Source organism: Sorex fumeus, unplaced genomic scaffold, assembly GCF_029834395.1.
Source record: "Sorex fumeus unplaced genomic scaffold, SorFum_2.1 ptg000064l, whole genome shotgun sequence".
NCBI classification, from domain to species: domain Eukaryota; kingdom Metazoa; phylum Chordata; class Mammalia; order Eulipotyphla; family Soricidae; genus Sorex; species Sorex fumeus.
In genome coordinates, this window is record NW_026606121.1 from 6,562,980 (window position 1) to 6,581,958 (window position 18,979).

General features: G+C 64.6%; 1 protein-coding gene across 1 annotated transcript in view; it reads left to right on the forward strand.

The window, feature by feature from the left end:
- PRDM16 (PR/SET domain 16) overlaps positions 1 to 18,979 on the forward strand; it is a 153,772-nt gene that overhangs the window by 128,247 nt on the left and 6,546 nt on the right. Inside the window, exons 5-13 of the mRNA XM_056128344.1 lie at positions 2,504 to 2,606; positions 7,727 to 7,937; positions 8,657 to 8,804; positions 8,926 to 9,079; positions 12,437 to 13,862; positions 15,222 to 15,306; positions 16,285 to 16,430; positions 17,380 to 17,457; positions 18,800 to 18,969. Coding sequence (XP_055984319.1) covers positions 2,504 to 2,606; positions 7,727 to 7,937; positions 8,657 to 8,804; positions 8,926 to 9,079; positions 12,437 to 13,862; positions 15,222 to 15,306; positions 16,285 to 16,430; positions 17,380 to 17,457; positions 18,800 to 18,969 — 2,521 coding nt within the window. The remainder of the gene's footprint in view (positions 1 to 2,503; positions 2,607 to 7,726; positions 7,938 to 8,656; positions 8,805 to 8,925; positions 9,080 to 12,436; positions 13,863 to 15,221; positions 15,307 to 16,284; positions 16,431 to 17,379; positions 17,458 to 18,799; positions 18,970 to 18,979) is intronic.

Below are 18,979 nucleotides of genomic sequence, written 5' to 3' on the forward strand. Positions count from 1 at the left end.
GAGAAGCAACAAGTGGGTTTATTTGGGGAGGCGTGCCCCCCAGCCGTTCCCCTCCCCCATACTTTTCTTCTGCAGAATTCGAGAACCCCGCTTGCCCCTGGGGTTCCTTCTCCCTAATTATGGGCCCAGGCTGGTTTACCGTCTCGGGAGACAAAGGCGGGCTGTTTCTGGACGGCTTTCAAGGCTGAAGAAGCCCCCAGACCCCCACCCGCCCCGCTGTCTCCCCTGGACCACAGCCACCTGCTTGCCCTGGGGGGGGGGGGGCGGCGGCGCCCGCTGGACCACGGCTGTCCCCAGCCTGAGCCACGGGTCGGGGAACTTCAGTCCAGGGTCCCTGAACAAGGGCGGGTGTGGGACACGACTGGTGGGCCCTTCTCAGGCCATCTTCCCCACCCCAGACCCGGCAGTGAGGGGGCTCCGGACACACGCAGAGCCCACCCCCAGGGGCACAGGCTCTGAAATGACACCACTGCCGAGCCCCACGGACCCCAGGGGACACAGCGGCTTCCCTGGAGAACGGGGCTGCAGGGCGGGACCCGCACACCAACCCTGACCCGAACCTCGGACGCTCCCTGCTGAGCCCGGGGCGGGCAGGTCCCCCCAGAGGCCGAGGATGGGTCAGGAGGGAGCCCCCCACCCCAGTGCAGCCTCGGGAACAGCCCAGTGGAGGGAGCCGGGAGGGGGCAGCAGTGAGGTGCTGGGGGCTCCAGGAAGGAGGGCAGCGGCCCTTGAACTCAGATACCCCCCCCAGAGCACGTGCCCCCTCCAGGACGACGCCCTCACAACCTCCACTTCCTCACCTGGAAGCTCACACTCACGAACCAGGCACACTCCCGCCCCAGCATGCGAGCGCACATCTACCCGCATGCACGCACCACGCACACTCCTACCCACGTGCGAGCACACACTCCCGCCTACATGCACGCACCACGCACACTCCCAGGCGCATGCGCACACTCCCACCTGCATCCCCGCCCGCACGTTGGGCCACACTTCCGCCCGCATGCATGTACCATGCACTCCTGCCCGCACCACGCACACTCCCGCCCGCATGCGCACACCCTGCACTCCTGCCCGCGCGCGTGCTCTCACACACACACACACACACACACACACATCCGCATGCGCGCGACCGGGGCGCCTGCTGTGCGGGGCTCCGGAGAGCTCCCGAGGGCCCCGGAGGACCCTTCGTCCTGGCCTCCACACACCGCTGGGGCGGTCTGGACGGGCGTTAGCGCTCTGGGCGCTCCCGGCCTCTCCCTGCCCGGGGGGACCAAAGGGCATCGGCCCGCCCGGCTCACCTGTGCACGGGATGCTGACGTGGCCCCGGGTCCGAGCGCGGCGGCCCAGGGGCGCCCTGGGAGAGGGGAGATGGGGCAGTCGGCCTGGCTGCAGAAGGGGCTGGCGCGGGGAATATCGCCCTGGCCCCCGCCCCCGGGAGCCCCTCCGGAGCCCGTTGGGCAGTGTCCCGCGCCGGCCGCGCCCGCCCCGCCTGCCATTAGCCCTAATAACCATTAATTCCCCTGCGGCTCAAAGTCCAGCGCCAGCAGCCGCGCGCCTCCCGCTCGCCCCCACCAGCCCCGCGGGAAGGGGCTCCCAGCAGCCGCGTCCCTCCGGCACTGACCGCAGCAGAGGCCCCAGGTGGGCAGGGGAGAGAGGGACCCGGGTGTGTGGGTGGGGGACGGGCCGCAGCAGAGACCCACTCACCTGAGCCTGCTGCCCGCAGGGGGTACCTCAGCACCTCCCTGCACGCGGGCTGGACTGGGGGGCGCCGGCCGGACGTCCGCGCTCACGGGGACTCTCACGGGTGTGCCCGGGGTCCCTGGGAATGGCAGCAGCACCTCAGGTGTGTCAGGAGCGGCTGTGCCGCTGAGTCAGTTGCAAACAGGTGGCGAGGCTGGGTGCGGGCGCGGTGGGGACCCGGGTGCCGGCTACGGGCCTCCGCTGCCCACGTCCTGCCCCCATCCGCACGCTGGGCACTTGAGCTGGCCCCGTTCTTCCCCGCATAGGGAGCGGCAGGTGGGGGCTGGTCTCACTGGGAGGGTCATAGCCAGATGCCCAGTGGCGGAGGAGTAGCTGACCGGAAGTGCGGGAGGGAGGGCGCAGGGCGGGGTCCCACCTGCCCAGGCACAGGCCCTGAGCCCCAGCCCCAAGCGGTTGCTGGGAGCCCGGCCGGGCCCTGCAAGCCTGACACTGGCCAGGTGGGCAGGCAGCGCCCTCAGGGTCTGGGCATGTGGATGGAGTGTAGGATAGAGCGTGGAGGGACTGGGATGGAGCGTGGACAGACTAGGATAGAGCGTGGCTGCCGGGAGGAGTGTCGGGACTTTCCGGGTCCGTTTTTGGGGCCACACTACAGACTCCGCCACACCCAGCCTGTCCCCAGCCCGACCAGCCTCCCGGAAGGACGATCAGCCCCCCGGAAGGACATCCTGCCTCGGTGCTGCCCAGGGACGGGGTCCACCTGGAGCGGGGGTGGCCGCAGCTTCCTCTTCTCTGCCCCCAGATCTACTACAAAGTCATCAAGGACATCCGGCCCGGGGAGGAGCTGCTGGTGCACGTGAAGGACGCGGCCTGCGCACTGGGCACGGTGCCCCCCAGTCCGGATGGTAAGGCTGCCCGCCCCGCCCCGCCCCACTGGGCCCAGACAGAGCCAGGGGGTGCTCACGCCATGGCCATGGGTGTCCCGGCATGGGGCTGCACCGAATCCTGGCCCTGCCCCTGCCCAGGCAGAAGGGGCAGTCGTGAGCAGAGGCCTTCAGGGGCTGCTGAGGGGTGCGGCTGGGGGGTTGCTCCTTTGGGCCCTCCCTCTCACTGGTGTCTGGCTGGTCCAGGGCAGGCCTGACAGATGGTCCGGCGTCTGTCTGTCCTGCTGTGCATTGGGGCTGGTCCCCACTGTTTCTTAGGCCTTAGGTGGCCCTGGGCTGGTCACCCTCCACCCCACACATCAGAAGGGTTTCCCTTCCCGGCTGAAGTGAACCAACTCCCCCCCACACCCTTGCACATGGAGCTCAGAGCTCAGCTCGGGCCCAGCACCGGAGAAGCTTGGAAGGCGGAGATTTGCATGTTGGCTGTGCCAGTACCCTTGCACCCCAGAAGAGGCTGGGAGCATCCTGGGGGCCGCCATCTGCTCCGTGTGAGAGGGGGTGCTCCCACTCCCAGCCTCCATGGGTCCCTCCCCCTGTCAGGACACACTCGGGCTCACACATCATGCTCACTTATGGCCACCACAGGGGCCCCTGGGACACTGCCGCCTCTCCACTGGTCACTGGGAGCGGGCGGCATGGGGGAGGGCTCCGAAGTGGGGGGTCTGAGGATGGAGCCGGGGGCGTGCGTTTGTGACATGAGAGCGCTTGCAGCACAGGCTTTAGAATCCAGCCCCCAAGCCGACACCCTCCGCAGTTCCCTAATAATTTCGCAAACCTTTGCGGGCTAATTGCTCTGCGCACAATAGTCCAACATCCAATATTTGACTTCTCTTTGCTGTCAAGATCACTCTGGGCCTCCCAGCCGCCACCCCCCACTCTTAAATTCTGAATTGAAGAGAAAGAAAATGCAAAAATGTTCCTCACTAAGATAATTATCATAAAAACTCTTTTATCCCAGCCCGGCTCAATGCACGGCCCTTATCGCGGCAGGAATTGGGAGCGCTCCGAGCTCCTGCAAGATTAGCACACAGACGCCGCCGCTCTGTCCCCCGGCTCTCCGAGGCCATTACCTCCGATTTATTGCTCTGTTGCGTTTCCGCTCTGCCACGGCAAGTCACTGATGGAACTCGAGTGACCAGGCGCGTGGATGTGCCAGGCCGACCTCCCACCCCGCCGGGGGTGAAGGCGGTCCATCCACCCCAGGCCCCTCCAGCTTGAGTGACAGTCCTTTGTGCTGGGGCTGGCCTGACCCAGGAGACGCCTCCTTCTGGCTCCTGGGCAGATTTGGCAGGCAGGGCCAGCAGAGCTGTGGCATCGGAAGACCCAGACCCCAGGCCTGGGAGCTGGGCTCCGACATCCAGCACTGAGCAGTCAGCTGGGCCCTTGGTCCTGCGACTCCGTACTGTCCCCCCACCCCCGCCACACACATACACACACACACACACAAATACACATGCACACACACGCACAAATACACACACATACATGCACACATACACACACATGCACTGTTCCCCCATTGTTCATAGATTTGCTCAAGCGGGCCTAGTAACGTCTTTGTCGTGAGACTTGTTGTTACTGTGTTTGGCATATCCAGTGAGCTTACCAGGCTTTTCCGTGCGGACAAGATACTCTCAGTAGCTTGCCGGGCTTTCCGAGAGGGGCAGAGGAATCGAACCTGGCTCAGCCGCGCTGGCTGAGCACAAGGCAAATGCCCTACCGCTGTGCTATTGCTCCAGCCCATACACATACACATACACATATACATGCACACACTCATTAGCACACATACACACACACACACACGCACGCACACACACCCCTGCTCCCCAGCGTGCAGGGAAGATGCCTTCAGCACACAGAGAAAATAATTTCTGCCCCAAAAAGGTCTTTTTCCCCTTTTTCTTTGTTTTTGGGGCCATGCCCACCACTTGGTGCCCCTGTGTCTGTGCTGGGGTCCGCGTGGGGCATCAACCGCGGCCTTGTGCTTACGCGCTGTCCCAGAAGGAAGCAGCACCAGCCCCAAGACCCCCCTGTTCCCCTCGGCACTCCAGGGGGCTGAGCCGGTCCCAGCCTTGGGGTCTCCCAGGCCATGGAAGTGAGGGGTCCCCAATCCAAAGCAAAACTGAAGCTTTGGGTTCTGGGGTGCGGGGCGTGTCCACTGCCCGTTGTTTCCAAATCAGCCTCTGCCCAGGGCCCCATTCAACAGGGCCGCCTGCACAAGGCCAAACCCACAGGAAGGTCCTGCCTCAGGCGTAGCCCAGCCCGGTCCCCCAGAGCCACCAGTGACCCCCTCCCGGCCCCCACAGTCAGGGCGCTCAGCTCTCAGTGAGGGGCACCCCCACCGTGACCCAGGGCAGGTCGGCCGCCCCCAGGCCCCTCACAGAGTCCCTACCTCAGTTTACCCAGGGATGAGCAGTCACGAACCGGGCCCTGAGTCCCCTTCCATGACTGGCACACCAAGGGCACTGCCACGTGCTGTGCCCAGGGTGGGCTTGGAGACCCTGTGGGGACATTCACGGGGCTGCCTCACCTCTTCCCCAGGCGGTGTAGCTTCCTGCTCAGGCTCCCGAGCACTGTTCCGGGAGTTTCTTTGCCCTCCAGAAGAAGGCCAGGTGCCCACTGGTGTCATGCACCAGCTTGCTGGAGGGTGCCGCGCTGGCCCTCTGGGCGTTGGCTGGCCTCCTGCATGGTGCCAGGCGTCCTGCCACCTCAGGCTTCTGGCTGGAGGCGCCAGGCCCAGCCCCTGGGCAGAAGCTGCAGTAGCCGTGGAACCCCTGAACCCCAGGGCATCCCACTCCTGCCAAGCAGGGGCCACCTCCCTGAGCTCCTGCCTCTCCTCCTCTCTCCCCCTCCCCCCTGCTTCCTCTCCTCACATAAGGAGGCTGCCCTTCCTCTGTAGCTGAGCCCCCAGGTGCCGGGGGGGGGGGGGGATCTTCACACCCTGACAGTACCCCACATGCTCTGCCCCCCACCATGCGTGAGGCCCTTTAGCCAGTGCTCAGTGCCCATCCCAGCCCCCCACACACATGCACAAGCATACACACACATTTGCCACATGCCCACATGTGCCCACATCCACACAAATTCACACACACGTACGTCCACTCACACATGTACCATGCACATATACACACGCACACACATGCATACGCATGTTCACACACGCACAAGCATACACATTCATTCGCCCACATGCCCATGCACGCAACATCTACATTCACACATGCACACGTACCTCCATTCGCACACACACATACCATGCACATACACACACATTCACACATGCACAAGCATACACACATTCGCCCACATGCCTGTGCATGCCCACATCCACACACATTCACACGCACACACATACCTCCACTCACACATACATTCACACGTGTATACACACATTAACCCATATACTCACACATGCCCAAATTCAGACACACACCCACACACTTCACGCAAGTATACACACATTCACCTAAAACCACACACATTCACATATAGCCACACATATCCACACACATTTGTACACGTATACCTCCATGCTTCATGCAGATATCACTCACCCACACAGACCCACATAGTACACAGCCACACATTTCTTCACACACACACACATGCACACACCACTGGCTCATTCCGTGTCCGCTCACACATCGGACATACACACATTCACATGAGCACAGAGACACGTGTTTTCTGCATGTAGCTGGCACGTGAATACACAGCAGCGTCCGCCCACAGCGTGCTGGGGCTGACAGGAAGCTCCTTTATCTGCTCAAAGTAACCAGCATCAGTGTTAAGCGCCAGGCTCCAACGCTCCACAAAAGCTGCTGACGGCCGCACCACGGCCTGACAACAGCCATGTCAGACTTGCTTCATGTTAGGACACAGCTCCGTCTGCACACGCATGACTCCGCCCCAGGGCTGCTCTTTTTGTTTGTTTGTTTTTGGTTTTTGTTTTTTGCTTTTTGGGCCACACCTGGCAATGCACAAGGTTACTCCTGGCTCTGCACTCAGGAATTACACCTGGCTGTGCTCAGGGGATCATATGGGATGCTGGGAATCCAACCCGGGTTGGCCGCATGCAAGGCAAACGCCCTACCCGCTATGCTATTGCTTCAGCCCCCCCAGGGCTGCTCTTCCTCTCCTCAAGCTGCGCTGCCCACGCTGGGCTTTCAGTGCAGGAACATCGGAGCCGCAAGGGCAGGCACGGCTCACTCTTCACAGTCACACGCATGCCCCACTGTGCACACAGCCCTGCATGCGTGCATAGAACCTGCCCTGTGAAGATCAATGTACATGAACATGAAGATCACAGACACACGTGAGCATGAGGTTCAGACACGTGAGCATGAAGATCACACGTGAGCAGAAGGGTCCGACACACGGGAATGTGACGATCACACAAACATGCGTGAGATGTGCATGTTGGTCACGCCCAGGTGAGACTCACACAAGTTCACGAGCGTTCAGACTTACACACAGGAACGCACGCCGTGGGCAGAGGTGACAGAGGGGTGGCAGTGACACTGTCCCCTCACACAGTCACAAGGACACCCACAAACCCAAACACACTGCACTTGGAACCCCGCACCCAACACACATCTGTCACAGCACACAGCATGACTGCAGCGCTGCACCCCACACACCCGCACCCACGCACGCGGCACTCACACCCGCACACACCGGGCATGAGTGTGCCCCCATACTCCTGTGCTTGCCTGTGCTCGGTCACGAGCCCTGCAGGACACACGTCTCTGATCCAGGACAGAGCGTCGTGCTCTGGGCGGGGAGCAGGCACAGTTCTGGGGGTGGATGGGGAAGCTGGAGGCACCCAGGCAGCTGGTGGCCCCAGTGGCTACTGGACCTGGCATGGTGGGCGGTGCCCCCCGTGCACCCCTCTTCACTGCGGCCCTGGTGGTGGGACTTCCGGTGGGCAGGCGTGAGTGTCCGTGGTCCTGGCGCCTTGGCAAAGCACTGGGCCAGGCTTCCCCCTTCACTCCGTGCTGGTGGAAGCAGACTCGGGGTCCCCGTCACCCCGCAGGAAGGATGACGTGTGGCCCATCCCCCCCTGCCTCCAACAGAGGCCCCCACCTTCCGCTGCGGTGCCTGTGACGAGCTCTTCCCGGCCAAGCTGGACCTGCGGCGACACCAGAAGTTCGCGTGTGGCTCTGCGGGCTCGGCGCTCTTCCAGGGCCTGGGGCCCCGGCTGCAGCCCGACAGGCTGGCAGGAGGCCCCGACACGCAGGCCCACGAGTGCAAGGACTGCGAACGTCTGTTCCCCACCAAGTACAGGTGCACCCCCAGCCAGCCCCAGAGGGACCCGGAAACAGGCCCCAGGTGGGCCTCCCCTGGCCCTGGGGACAGCGGCCACACGCCATCTGCTGGACATACGCCCCAGAGGCGAGGACGGGAGGGGTCCTGGGCTCAGGCAGCCAAGCTAGGATTAGGGAGGGGCCTGGCCCTGGGATGCAGTTGCCACTCCAGGCGGCCATCCCCATGCCCAGGCTTGGCTGTGGGTGGCACGGGCCTCGCAACCCCACACCTCAAGAGCTGGGTGGCAAGGGACTCGGGCTGAGGCGCTCCAGGTGCCGGGAGCAAGGCAGAGCCCACCCGGCCTCGGTGGGGTGAGGGGCCGAGCATGAAGCCCCCGCCCGAAGGAACGGGCGAAGGAGAAATGAGCGTTTGGGGCGCGAGCCGCACTCCCGAGGGCCACGTCCTCGGCCATAAACACATAAATCACAATTAGCGCAGGGAGACCGCCCGCCCCAGCGGCTGGCCCGCACGAGCTGACGGCTGGCTGGGCCCGTAATGAGGCCGGGACGCTCCTGGCAGGTCCTGGAGATTAAGCAGCCCTGCTGGGCCAGGAGGCACAAGCAGCCGCTGCGCTCACCCTGCTCACGGCCCCAGGGACCCCCCCGGCCAGTGCAGGAACTTTCTAGACCCCTTTTCGCTGGCCGCTGCAGGGATGCAGTGGGCTGGGAGGGGGCTCAGGTGACCCGACTCTGTCACAGCCTCGAGCAGCACCTGGTGGTGCACACAGAGGAGAGAGAGTACAAGTGTGACCAGTGTCCCAAGGCCTTCAACTGGAAGTCCAACCTCATCCGCCACCAGATGTCCCATGACAGCGGCAAGCGCTTTGAGTGCGAGAACTGCGTGAAGGTACGTGTGCCTCCCCACCCCCCACCCCAGCCCTGTGACTTCTGCCCCCACCTGGGCCCTGCCCTGGTGGGACAAACCGGGCTAGACCTGAACAGCCGGGGCACCGCCCCCATCTCCCCAGGTCTTCACAGACCCCAGCAACCTACAGCGGCACATCCGGTCCCAGCACGTGGGTGCCCGGGCACACGCCTGCCCCGACTGCGGCAAGACGTTCGCCACGTCCTCCGGCCTCAAGCAGCACAAGCACATCCACAGCACGGTGAAGCCGTTCATATGTGAGTTTCTGGCGGGGCTGCGAGGGGCCGGGTGGAGAGGCCAGAGGTCAGGCACACGAAGTGGCCCCACGGCTTGCTCACTTTCAAAGCCGCCTCATCTGCCTGGCACGTGCTGAGTCACCATACCAGCTCTGCTGAGTCACCATACCAACACTGTGCTAAGTCCTCACACCAACTGTACTGAGTCATTTTGACCAGCTCTGTGCTGATCACTCGTACCAGTTCTGCTGAGTCATCACACTAACTCTGTGCTGAGTCATTCACACCAGCTTTGCTGAGTCATCATACCAGCTCTGTGCTGAGTCATTCATTCAGATTTTGCCGAGTCATCATACCAGTTCTGTGCTGAGTCATCATACCGCTTGTGCTGAGTCATTCATACCAGCTCTGAGTCCTCACGCCAGCTCTGTGCTGAGTCATCATACCAACCCTGTGCTGGATCATTCACGTAAACTTTGCACCAAGTCATCTCTCTCACACACACACACAGACACAGACACACACACACACTTTGCTGCGTCATCAGTAACTGAAGATTTCAGAGTCTCAGAGGAAGTTGTGTTCTGTGCTGTGCACAGATGCTATGGATCTCACCAAGTCATCCTGCACAATTTCTGGTACACCCTTAGAAAATCCCAGAGCAGTGGCACTCAGCCTTTCCACCCCAGCACACAGCCCATGCCAGACCTGTACTTGAAAACCTGCATTCTAGAGCAAGCAGAAACGCACCCTGGCATGTTGTGGACTGGCCCTCAGGGACCATCCATCACGCAGGGCAGTGTTGGGCTCTCAGCCAGGGGTTCTGAGCACAGTACCCCCGCCCAAGAGTCGTGCCTGTCTAGAGCTACCTAACCTGCGGCCCCAGGGCCACTGATAGCCCCTCGAGGAGGCCCAGGGGACCCAGTCAATGCTCACAGCTCCGGCACCTGCTCGGAAGCCTGAGGGGCACAGGGGTGGAGGCAGCGGCCTTTCCCCACCCCCCAGCAGACACGCTCTGCTATGGCACCAGAGACCCCCTCCAAGAGCTGGTGAGCCCCAGAGCCACGTTCTGCAGAGGATGGAGCGTGGGGGGCAGCTCCCCTCGGCCTTTGCCAGCTGCCAGAGAAAACCCCGAGCCTTGGCCAGATGGCAGTGGAGACACCTCATTCAAATCGGGTGACAGATTTAGGGAGCAGCTGGACATGAGAACTCAGTCCACAGGCCTGAGGGGCGAGACCTGGTGCCAGCAGGGAGGCCCAAAGCCTGCAACCAACAGCCCCCTCGGAAGCACCCGCTTGACACCCCCTCACCGTCCACTACCTGGGCAGCGGCCAGTGGGGAGGGGAGCACAGGGCGCTCACATGTGTGCATGCAGTTCCCAAGCGTGTGCAGGGTGTCTGCATGGGGGTATGTGCAGATGTGAGTGCATTGTGGGGTGTATGCAAACATGTGGTTGTGTGCACTCGTGCATTGTGAGATGTGTGCGCACATGTCTGCATGCATGTGTGCGGTATGCACATGTGTGGTGTTCACGTGTGTGCATGCGTGTGTGATTTCACCATGTGTGCACGTGTCGTGGCACGTGTTTGTGTATGTTGTATACATGTCCGTTGTGTGCACTGCTCTGTGTTGTGTGCATGTCTGTGTGAGTTGGGTGCAATGCTGTGTGTTTCATGCATGGCCATGTGTTGTATGTATTGCTATGTTGCGTGTGCGGCTATGTGTGGTGCATGCATAGCTGTGTATTGTGCGTAGCTGGTGTGGCTGTGTGTTGTGTGTGTGGCTGTATGCTGCGTGCATGTCTGCGTGTGTGTTGCATGTGTAGCTGCGTGTGTGTGTGTGTTGGGATCGATCCCAACGCTAGGGCAGCAGCAGACAGGTGCTCCCTGCCCTCCCGTAACGCCTGTGTGTGTGTGTGCGGCTGTGTGTGCTCCAGTGGCCCTGGCTGAGGACAGTCTGCGGGGCCCGGGTCTCTCTGAACCCCAGGCCAGGGCCCCCTCCTGGGTGCTGAGTCCCACACCAGCTCCCTGGAGGCGGCCAGGCTGTTCTGGGGCCCCACAGACTCTGCTGTGACCCGTCCAGCAAGGGCGCCCCATGTCCCAGCAGTAGACGTGCCGCTCGCCTGGGAGGGGGCGTCCGAGCCCCTCAGGGCGGGCGCTGGCCGGTGGGAACACAGGCTGTGCAGGCAGCGCTGCGCGGTGTAGGGGATGGGTATTTATAGCAGGTCCCCGCGGGGCACTGCGCCTCCCCAAAAGGGCAGATTGGATGAAACGAGGCAGCAGAGCCTCAGCCCTGCCAGCGTCCCGCCCCGCCAGACAGCCGGGAAATATAAATAGATTCCGTGATTAGAGCTCAGCTTGGTGGGGGCCCACGTGGTCTGCTGGGGCAGCTGGAGGAAGTGAGTGCCCGCCAGAACACAGGTGCGTGTGTGCCACCACTCTGCTCCCGTCCTGGGGAGAAAGACAGGGGACAAGGAACCATGGGAGTCGCGGACACTCGGGGCCCACAGGCCTTGGGTACCCACAGGGCCCACTGCCCACCCGCGTCCAGTTCGGCAGCACTGCCCTCTGCTGGCCAGAGCTGGAATGGCATGCTGTCACTTCTTCAGCCCCAGCCCCTCCTTCCCCGGGCATTGTTCCTGCACCCCCGAACACCATCAAGGCCACCAGTGAAGACCCCAAGTCCCAGCCTCCATACAGCACCCAGGGGGCTGGCCGCATGGCGCGCGGTCACAGGCCGTGCAGAGGGAGTCAGGGCCTTTACCTGGAGCTGGATCCGATTTGGGACATGTACTTCACCCACAGGGCACAGGTCCATGAGCTCCTGCTGTCCACCCGGGGGCCAGTCCACAGCTGGCCTCCTGTTAGGAGTGGGCAGCAAAGGGAGAAGACAGGCTGGCCTGGCAGCTGGTGATGGGAGGGGGGGTCTGGGCAGGCTCTACACGCGTGTTCACACGTCTGAACACACAAATGCAGGCACCCCACACGTGAGACGTGCAGTTCCACACACAGCAGGTACCCATGCACACAGATGCCTGCAGGCGTGCAGAGACACATGTGTGCACAGCAACGCCTGCACGCAAATACACGGGAATGTGCACCCAAGAGATGTGGCTGCCTGCACGACACACACGCATGCACGCATGCAAACAGCCATGCACCCACACATGTACACAGCCACTCGGATGTATGTATACAGCCACGAGCACAGCCATGCACAAACATGCACACCCGCATGCATACATGCGCACAGCCACGCACGCACATGCACGCATACACAGCCAGGCCCACATACCTGCATGCGTGCTTACACACAGGCCAGCCCTGGGGCGCCCGCCGTCCCGGCCATCCACAGCCTGTGTCTGCTCCTGGCCCGCAGGTGAAGTCTGCCACAAGTCCTACACGCAGTTCTCCAACCTGTGCCGACACAAACGCATGCACGCGGACTGCCGCACGCAGATCAAGTGCAAGGACTGCGGGCAGATGTTCAGCACTACCTCCTCCCTCAACAAGCACCGGCGCTTCTGCGAGGGCAAGAACCATTACGCGCCTGGGGGCCTCTTTGCCCCGGGGCTGCCCCTGACCCCCAGCCCCCTGCTGGACAAGGCCAAGCCTCCGCCCAGCCTCAACCACACGAGCCTCAGCTTCGGCGAGTACTTCCCCTCCAGGCCCCACCCCGGCGGCCTGCCCTTCTCCACGGCGCCCCCCGCCTTCCCCGCGCTCACCCCCGGCTACCCCGGCATCTTCCCCCCATCCCTGTACCCACGGCCTCCGCTGCTGCCGCCGACGCCCCTGCTCAAGAGCCCCCTCAACCACACCCAGGACGCCAAGCTGCCCAGCCCCCTGGGGAACCCGGCCCTGCCCCTGGTCTCAGCCGTGGGCCACAGCGGCCAGGGCAGCACGGGGGCCGCAGGGCCCGAGGACAAATTTGAGGGGGCCCTGGAAGACGCGTACGCAGAGAAGCTCCAGGCACGCGGCAGCGACGTCTCCGACGGCAGCGACTTCGAGGACCTCAACACCACGACCGGGACCGACCTGGACACCACCACGGGGTCAGGCTCGGACCTGGACAGCGACGCCGACAGTGACCGGGACCGGGCCAAGGGCCAGAGCAGGGCGGCCGAGGGCAAGGTGGAGCTGGGGGGTGGCGGAGCGGCGCCCCCTGGAGCGGCCGGTGGCGCCGGGGACCTGCCGGTGTTCTACTCGCAGCACGCGGCCTTCTTCCCGCCTCCCGACGAGCAGCTGCTGGGCGCGGCGGGTGCAGCCGGCGACTCCATCAAGGCCATCGCGTCCATCGCGGAGAAGTACTTCGGGCCGGGCTTCATGGGCATGCAAGAGAAGAAGCTGGGCGCGCTGCCCTACCACACGGTCTTCCCCTTCCAGCTGCTACCCAGCTTCGCCCCCGGCCTCTGCCCCTTCTCGGACCGCGCCCTCGCCCACAACCTGCTGGTCAAGACCGAGCCCAAGTCTCCCCGGGATGCGCTCAAGGCGGGTGGCCCCGGCGGCGAGTCCCCGTTCGACCTCACCACCAAACCCAAAGACTCCAAGCCCGTCCTGCCCACCGCTCCGGGCCCTGCCACCCCCGCTGTCCCCGAGGAGCAGCCACTGGACCTGAGCGTGGGCAGCCGCGCGCGAGCCAGCCAGGACGGAGCGGCCCGTGCTGCACCTCGCAAGAACCACGTGTATGGGGAGCGCCGGCCGGGCGCGGGCGAGGGGCTGCCCCCCGTGTGCCTGGGCCAGCTGCCCGCCCAACCCTCCCTGCACTACGCCAAGCCGTCGCCCTTCTTCATGGACCCCATTTACAGGTACCGGCACACCCCACGCTGGCCCTGGCCCTGCATGGGCCGCTCAGTGACCCACCTGTGCTCCGCTCCAGTGGCGGGGAAGCTGGGACTCAACAGGGTGCTGGCCCCCGCGAGGGGCGGAGGCTGCAGACCCCCACCCACGCATGCGCTCTGCTGGCCCAGTCGGGGCTGGAGGGGCTGAGAGGGGCGAGCCCAGCCTAGGGCAGGAAAGCAGCAGGGTTGGGGTCTGGGCACAGCGAGCCAGGGCTGGGGGGGGGGGGCCCTCTGGGGCCCTGTGGACAGCAAGGCCTGGTCTGTGCTTGCCTGGCTGGCGGCAACTCAGCCCTTCGCAGTACCCCAGATGGGCCCCAGGCACCACCTGAGCCCCACTGGGCCCTAAACCTGACAAAGCAGCAAACAGGCCACGCTGGGTCTCACGGAGGGGCATGGGAAGGGGTGGTCCACATTCCGGCCAGACCTCCAAAGCAGCCAGGCCGAGGGCCCCGCCGCACCCTGCCGGTCACCTCACTTCCACCTGGAGCCTTTCTGGGAAGCCCCAGGTGCAAGGTGATACAGGCCTCCCCCCGGCCCTCTGGGGTGGCAGCCAGGCAGGGCAGAGGCCCACCCCCACCTGCTCAGGGCTCACTCTCAAAGGATGGACAGGGCAGGTCCTCAGCCCTGGCGGGCCCAGGTAGGCCCCTGACCTCCCTGGATGTCACCAGGCTGTCCTGTCACAGGGCAGGACCTGCCTGTGGCTCCAGTTGGTGCCTGTGGGGTCACACGTGCCCCAGCCCCTCCCTCCAGGGTTTCCTGGGCCCCTGGGACAAGGGCCACCCCACCCCACCCCACACAGCCAGATCCCAGGACCCATGATGCCCAGAAACCACTGCATTTTATTTTTTTCTTCTTTTTTTTTTTCTTGGCTTTTTGAGTCACACCTGGCGGTGCTGAGGGGCCCACACATGGGATGCCAGCGACCAAAGCTGGGTCGGCCGTATGCTAGGCAAACGGCCTCCCCGCTGTGCCGTCGCTCTGCCCACCCACCCCCACTGCACTTCCTGTGTCTCCCCGGGGCACCAAGGGGCCACATGGCAACACCCCTTGTCACTGATCAGCGAGCTCCACAGTCCTGGGAAAGTTCTGGAACTATCCCCCTTGGAATGGTCCTGAGCTGTGTGGTCACGTCCTGCCTAGCACCTCCCAGGACAAGGAGGGACCCAAGGGACCCAGGGACACGTATTCTGCTGCTGATGCATGAATAGGGGCAGGGCTTCAGAGAAGACTCTGGACTCTGCACCCCGGGTGGGCTGGTGAATGGAGGGTCTGTGGGACCCCAGCCTGCCAGGCGGGGTACGTAACCCACATCTTGCTGTCCAGCAGGGTGGAGAAGCGCAAGGTGGCCGACCCCGTGGGCGTCCTCAAGGAGAAGTACCTGCGGCCGGCCTCCCTCCTCTTCCACCCCCAGGTGAAGCCTTGGGCTGGGAGCTGAACCCTGGTGTGGGGGCCCAGCCTCGGTGCCTGCGGCAAGACCCCCAAGGGGTCCGCAGCTGAGTGGATGCCCAGCATTGTTTTTACCGCCCACACGCCCACACTCCGTGCTCGCATTGTTCCCTGCCGCCCCACACATCCTGCGTTTGTGTCCCGGCTCCCGGCAGGCCTGATGGGGGCTGTGGGACAGTGGCGCATTGTCCCTTCCGCCCACACCCCCAGGTGCCTAAGAGGGGTTCTGAGGCTTCTGTGCAGCCCGGGGCGGAAAGGGCTGGCCTGAGCAGGGCGTCGGCTTACATCCGAGGGTCACCCCCAAGGACTGTGAGACGGGGTGCCCCCACAGAAGAAGGGCTCCCTGGGTCAGAGATCCCCCGGGCCGCAGCAACTCTTCCTGGGGACACTCAGCGGTGGCTGCCCACCCGAGAGCCGCAGATGCCCTGCCCAGTAGTGACAGAAGCTCCTCCGAGCCCCTGTCCCTCAAGTGCCCGGTGCCTGCTGCAGGGGAGGGGGCCAGGGCTGCTGTGATGGTCGTGGGGGCGCTGGCCTTTGTGAGGGCAGGGCTGGCGGCCTCGGTGGCTGGTGTGCATGTCCTCCAGCAGGAGCCCAGAGGGGCTGCCCCCTCCCTTCCCCTCCCCTGGAGCGCTGCCTGGTCTCAGGGCATGGACTCCCTCCAGCTCAGACAGGCAGCTCTGGCTTTCCAGGCAGTGGCCAACAGCACCCATCGTGTGACTGTCCACGGAGCAGGGGCTTCACGTCCCCTCTCCACGCAGACACCACATGGGGGTCCCGCGGGCCAGGGCTGCTGGAGCCCAGCCACTCCACCTTTCAGCCCCTAGCCTTGGGTGGGCTTTTCAGTGCCCCCTCTGCGGCCGTCGCCTCGGGGGCACCTGGCCGGTGGGGAGGGGCTTGCCGCGCAGGACCCCAGAGCGCAGGCCCTGAGTATCCCCGCCCGCAGATGTCAGCCATCGAGACCATGACGGAGAAGCTGGACTCCGGCGGCGCCCTGCAGCCCCTGCCCCACCACCCCTTCAACTTCCGCTCCCCGCCGCCCACGCTCTCGGACCCCATCCTCAGGAAGGGCAAGGAGCGCTACACGTGCAGGTGGGCCGCGGGGCGGGGCTAGTGAGGGGCGGGGCCAGCTATGGGGGCGGGGCCGAGGTGGGAGCTAGGCCAGTGATGGGCTGGGGGCGGGGCTAGTGCTGCATGGGGCCAGTGAAGGGTCAAGGTGGGGGTGGGGCCGAGGTGGGTGCCAAGCCAGTGATGGGGCGGGGCCGGGGCCAGGCGAAGCTAGTGCTGCAGCAGGGCCAGTGATGGGGTGAGGTGGGGGCAGGCCAGGGCGGGGGCTAGTGCTATATGGGGGCCAGTGAGGATCAAGATGGGGGCGGGTCCGAGGTAGGAGCCAAGCAGGTGGTTGGGCAGGGGCGGGGCCAGGGCGGGGCTAGTGCTGGAGCAGGACTAGTGATGAGGTGGGGGTGGAATCAGGGCGGGGCTAGTGCTGCAGCAGGGTCAGCGAGGCTCAAGGTAGGGAGCTGGTCCGAGGTAGGAGCCAAGCAGGTGATTGGACGGGGGCGGGGCCAGGGCGGGGCTAGTGCTGGAGCAGGGCCAGTGATGGGTCAAGGTGGGGGCGGGGCCGAGGTAGGAGCCAAGCCAGTGATTGGGCGAGGGTGGGGCTAGTGCTGGATCAGGGCCAGTAGGGGGTGGGGGTGGGGCTAGTGCTGGATCAGGGAGGGTGGGGGCGGGGCCGAGTGGGTGCCAAGCCAATGATGGGGTGAGGTGGGGGCAGGCTCGGGTGGGACTAGTGCTGCAGCCGGGCCAGTGATGGGCGAGGCCATGGTGGGGGCAGGGCCAATGATAAGGTCCGGCCAGCGGCAGAGACTGGGTCAGCGCCGGGGGCAGGACCAGTACCCAGGTCAGGCCAGGTTTTTGGGGTGCACCTGGGGCCACTACAAGACTCAGCTGCACCTGGGCAGAGTGGGAGCCAGGAGCTGGGCTGGGCCTTGAGGACCCAACCAGTCATGGGCGTGAGCCTCACGTGCTGCCTGGCACCCAGGTACTGTGGCAAGATCTTCCCCCGGTCAGCAAACCTCACGAGACACCTGCGGACGCACACTGGGGAGCAGCCCTACAGGTAGGGGTGCACTGGGCCGCGCGGGCTCTGGGCCCAACTGTCCGCCTGTGTGGGGGAGGGGCCTGAGGCTTTGAACACTCAGCACCCAGACACGGGTGTCACTGGGAGGGGCTCCTTCCCAGTCCCCTGGGACTGTCCGTGCTGGGGGCAGCCCAGAGGCTCCGGCAGCCAGTGGGCTGAGGTCCCCATGCTTCCTGCGACTCCTCGGGATCCCCGTCTGAACGTCCACGTGGGCAGGGGCCCCCCAGTGCTCCCAGCGCCGCTTGCCCAGCCCAGCTGCCCAGCTCCAGTATCCCCCAGATGTCTTCAGCCTGCATGTGTGGCGTGGACAGGGCCAGCCTGACACTGCCCAGGGTGCCGTGCCTGAGACGCAGGCACCCCAGGGCTGGGGGGACGGAGAGCCCCCACACAGCCGCCACAGAGGCCGACGCCATGCAGGCACCCATGCTGAGCCCACCCTGGGTAGCTCTGTCAGCCACGTGCACATGCTGGGTGGGTGCCCTGAGTCCCCCACAGCCCAGCCTGGGGAGCGCCCCCCCCCCGACCTGGCCTCCATAGAGGCATCGGGCTCTGGGGGTCCCCACTCTGCACCCAGGACTCTGCCCCAGGCTTCTCCAGGCCTCCCGAGCCCCCCTATAGGATGGTGAAGTCTGCGCGGGCAGACTCCCGGTGAGCGCGCCAGGAAAGCCCTCACATCCCACCTCCAGGAGTGGCCCCGCACATCCCCACAGCGCCCCCTGCTGCCCTTCTCCCTCAGCGCCCTGCACGGAGCAGAGCAGCCTGGGGTCCCCTTGGTCCTGGGCAGGGAACACAGCTGCCACCTCTTCTTCAGGGGACCAAGGAGCCCCCAGAGAGGGCGGCGAGGACGCACAAGGGCCCTGTAGGGAGAGAGCGGGGGAGGGAGACAGGGTCCTGGGGTCCGTGGGAGGAGCAGGAGGTGGGGGTGGGGTGGGGTGGGGTGCATCCGCGGCACACGGCTGCCCCCTGCAGGTTGAAGGGAGCATGTGCCCGGCCTGGTGAGAGGCCTCGCAGCAGATCCCTGGCCCGGCTTTAGGCACTTCCCCGGGGAGACAGCCTGCTCAGGGACTGGCCAGCAGCCCTGCAGCCCCGCTCTGGGCTGCCAGCAGGACCCACACCCCTGCTCTGAGCACCAGCAGGACCCACACCCCTTCTCTGAGCACCAGCAGGACCCACACCTCTGCTTTGGGCACCAGCAGGACCTGCACCCCTGCTCTGAACAGCCAGCAGCCCCCACCCCTGTCCTGAGTGCCAGCAGCCCGCACCCCTGCCTGTCCTGAGCGCCAGCAGCCCGTGCCCCATGGCTCTGCACCCCACCCCGCAGGTGCAAGTACTGCGACCGCTCCTTCAGCATCTCATCCAACCTCCAGCGGCATGTCCGCAACATCCACAACAAGGAGAAGCCCTTCAAGTGCCACCTGTGCAACCGCTGCTTCGGCCAGCAGACCAACCTGGACCGCCACCTGAAGAAGCACGAGCACGAGCACGCGCCAGGTACGGGCCC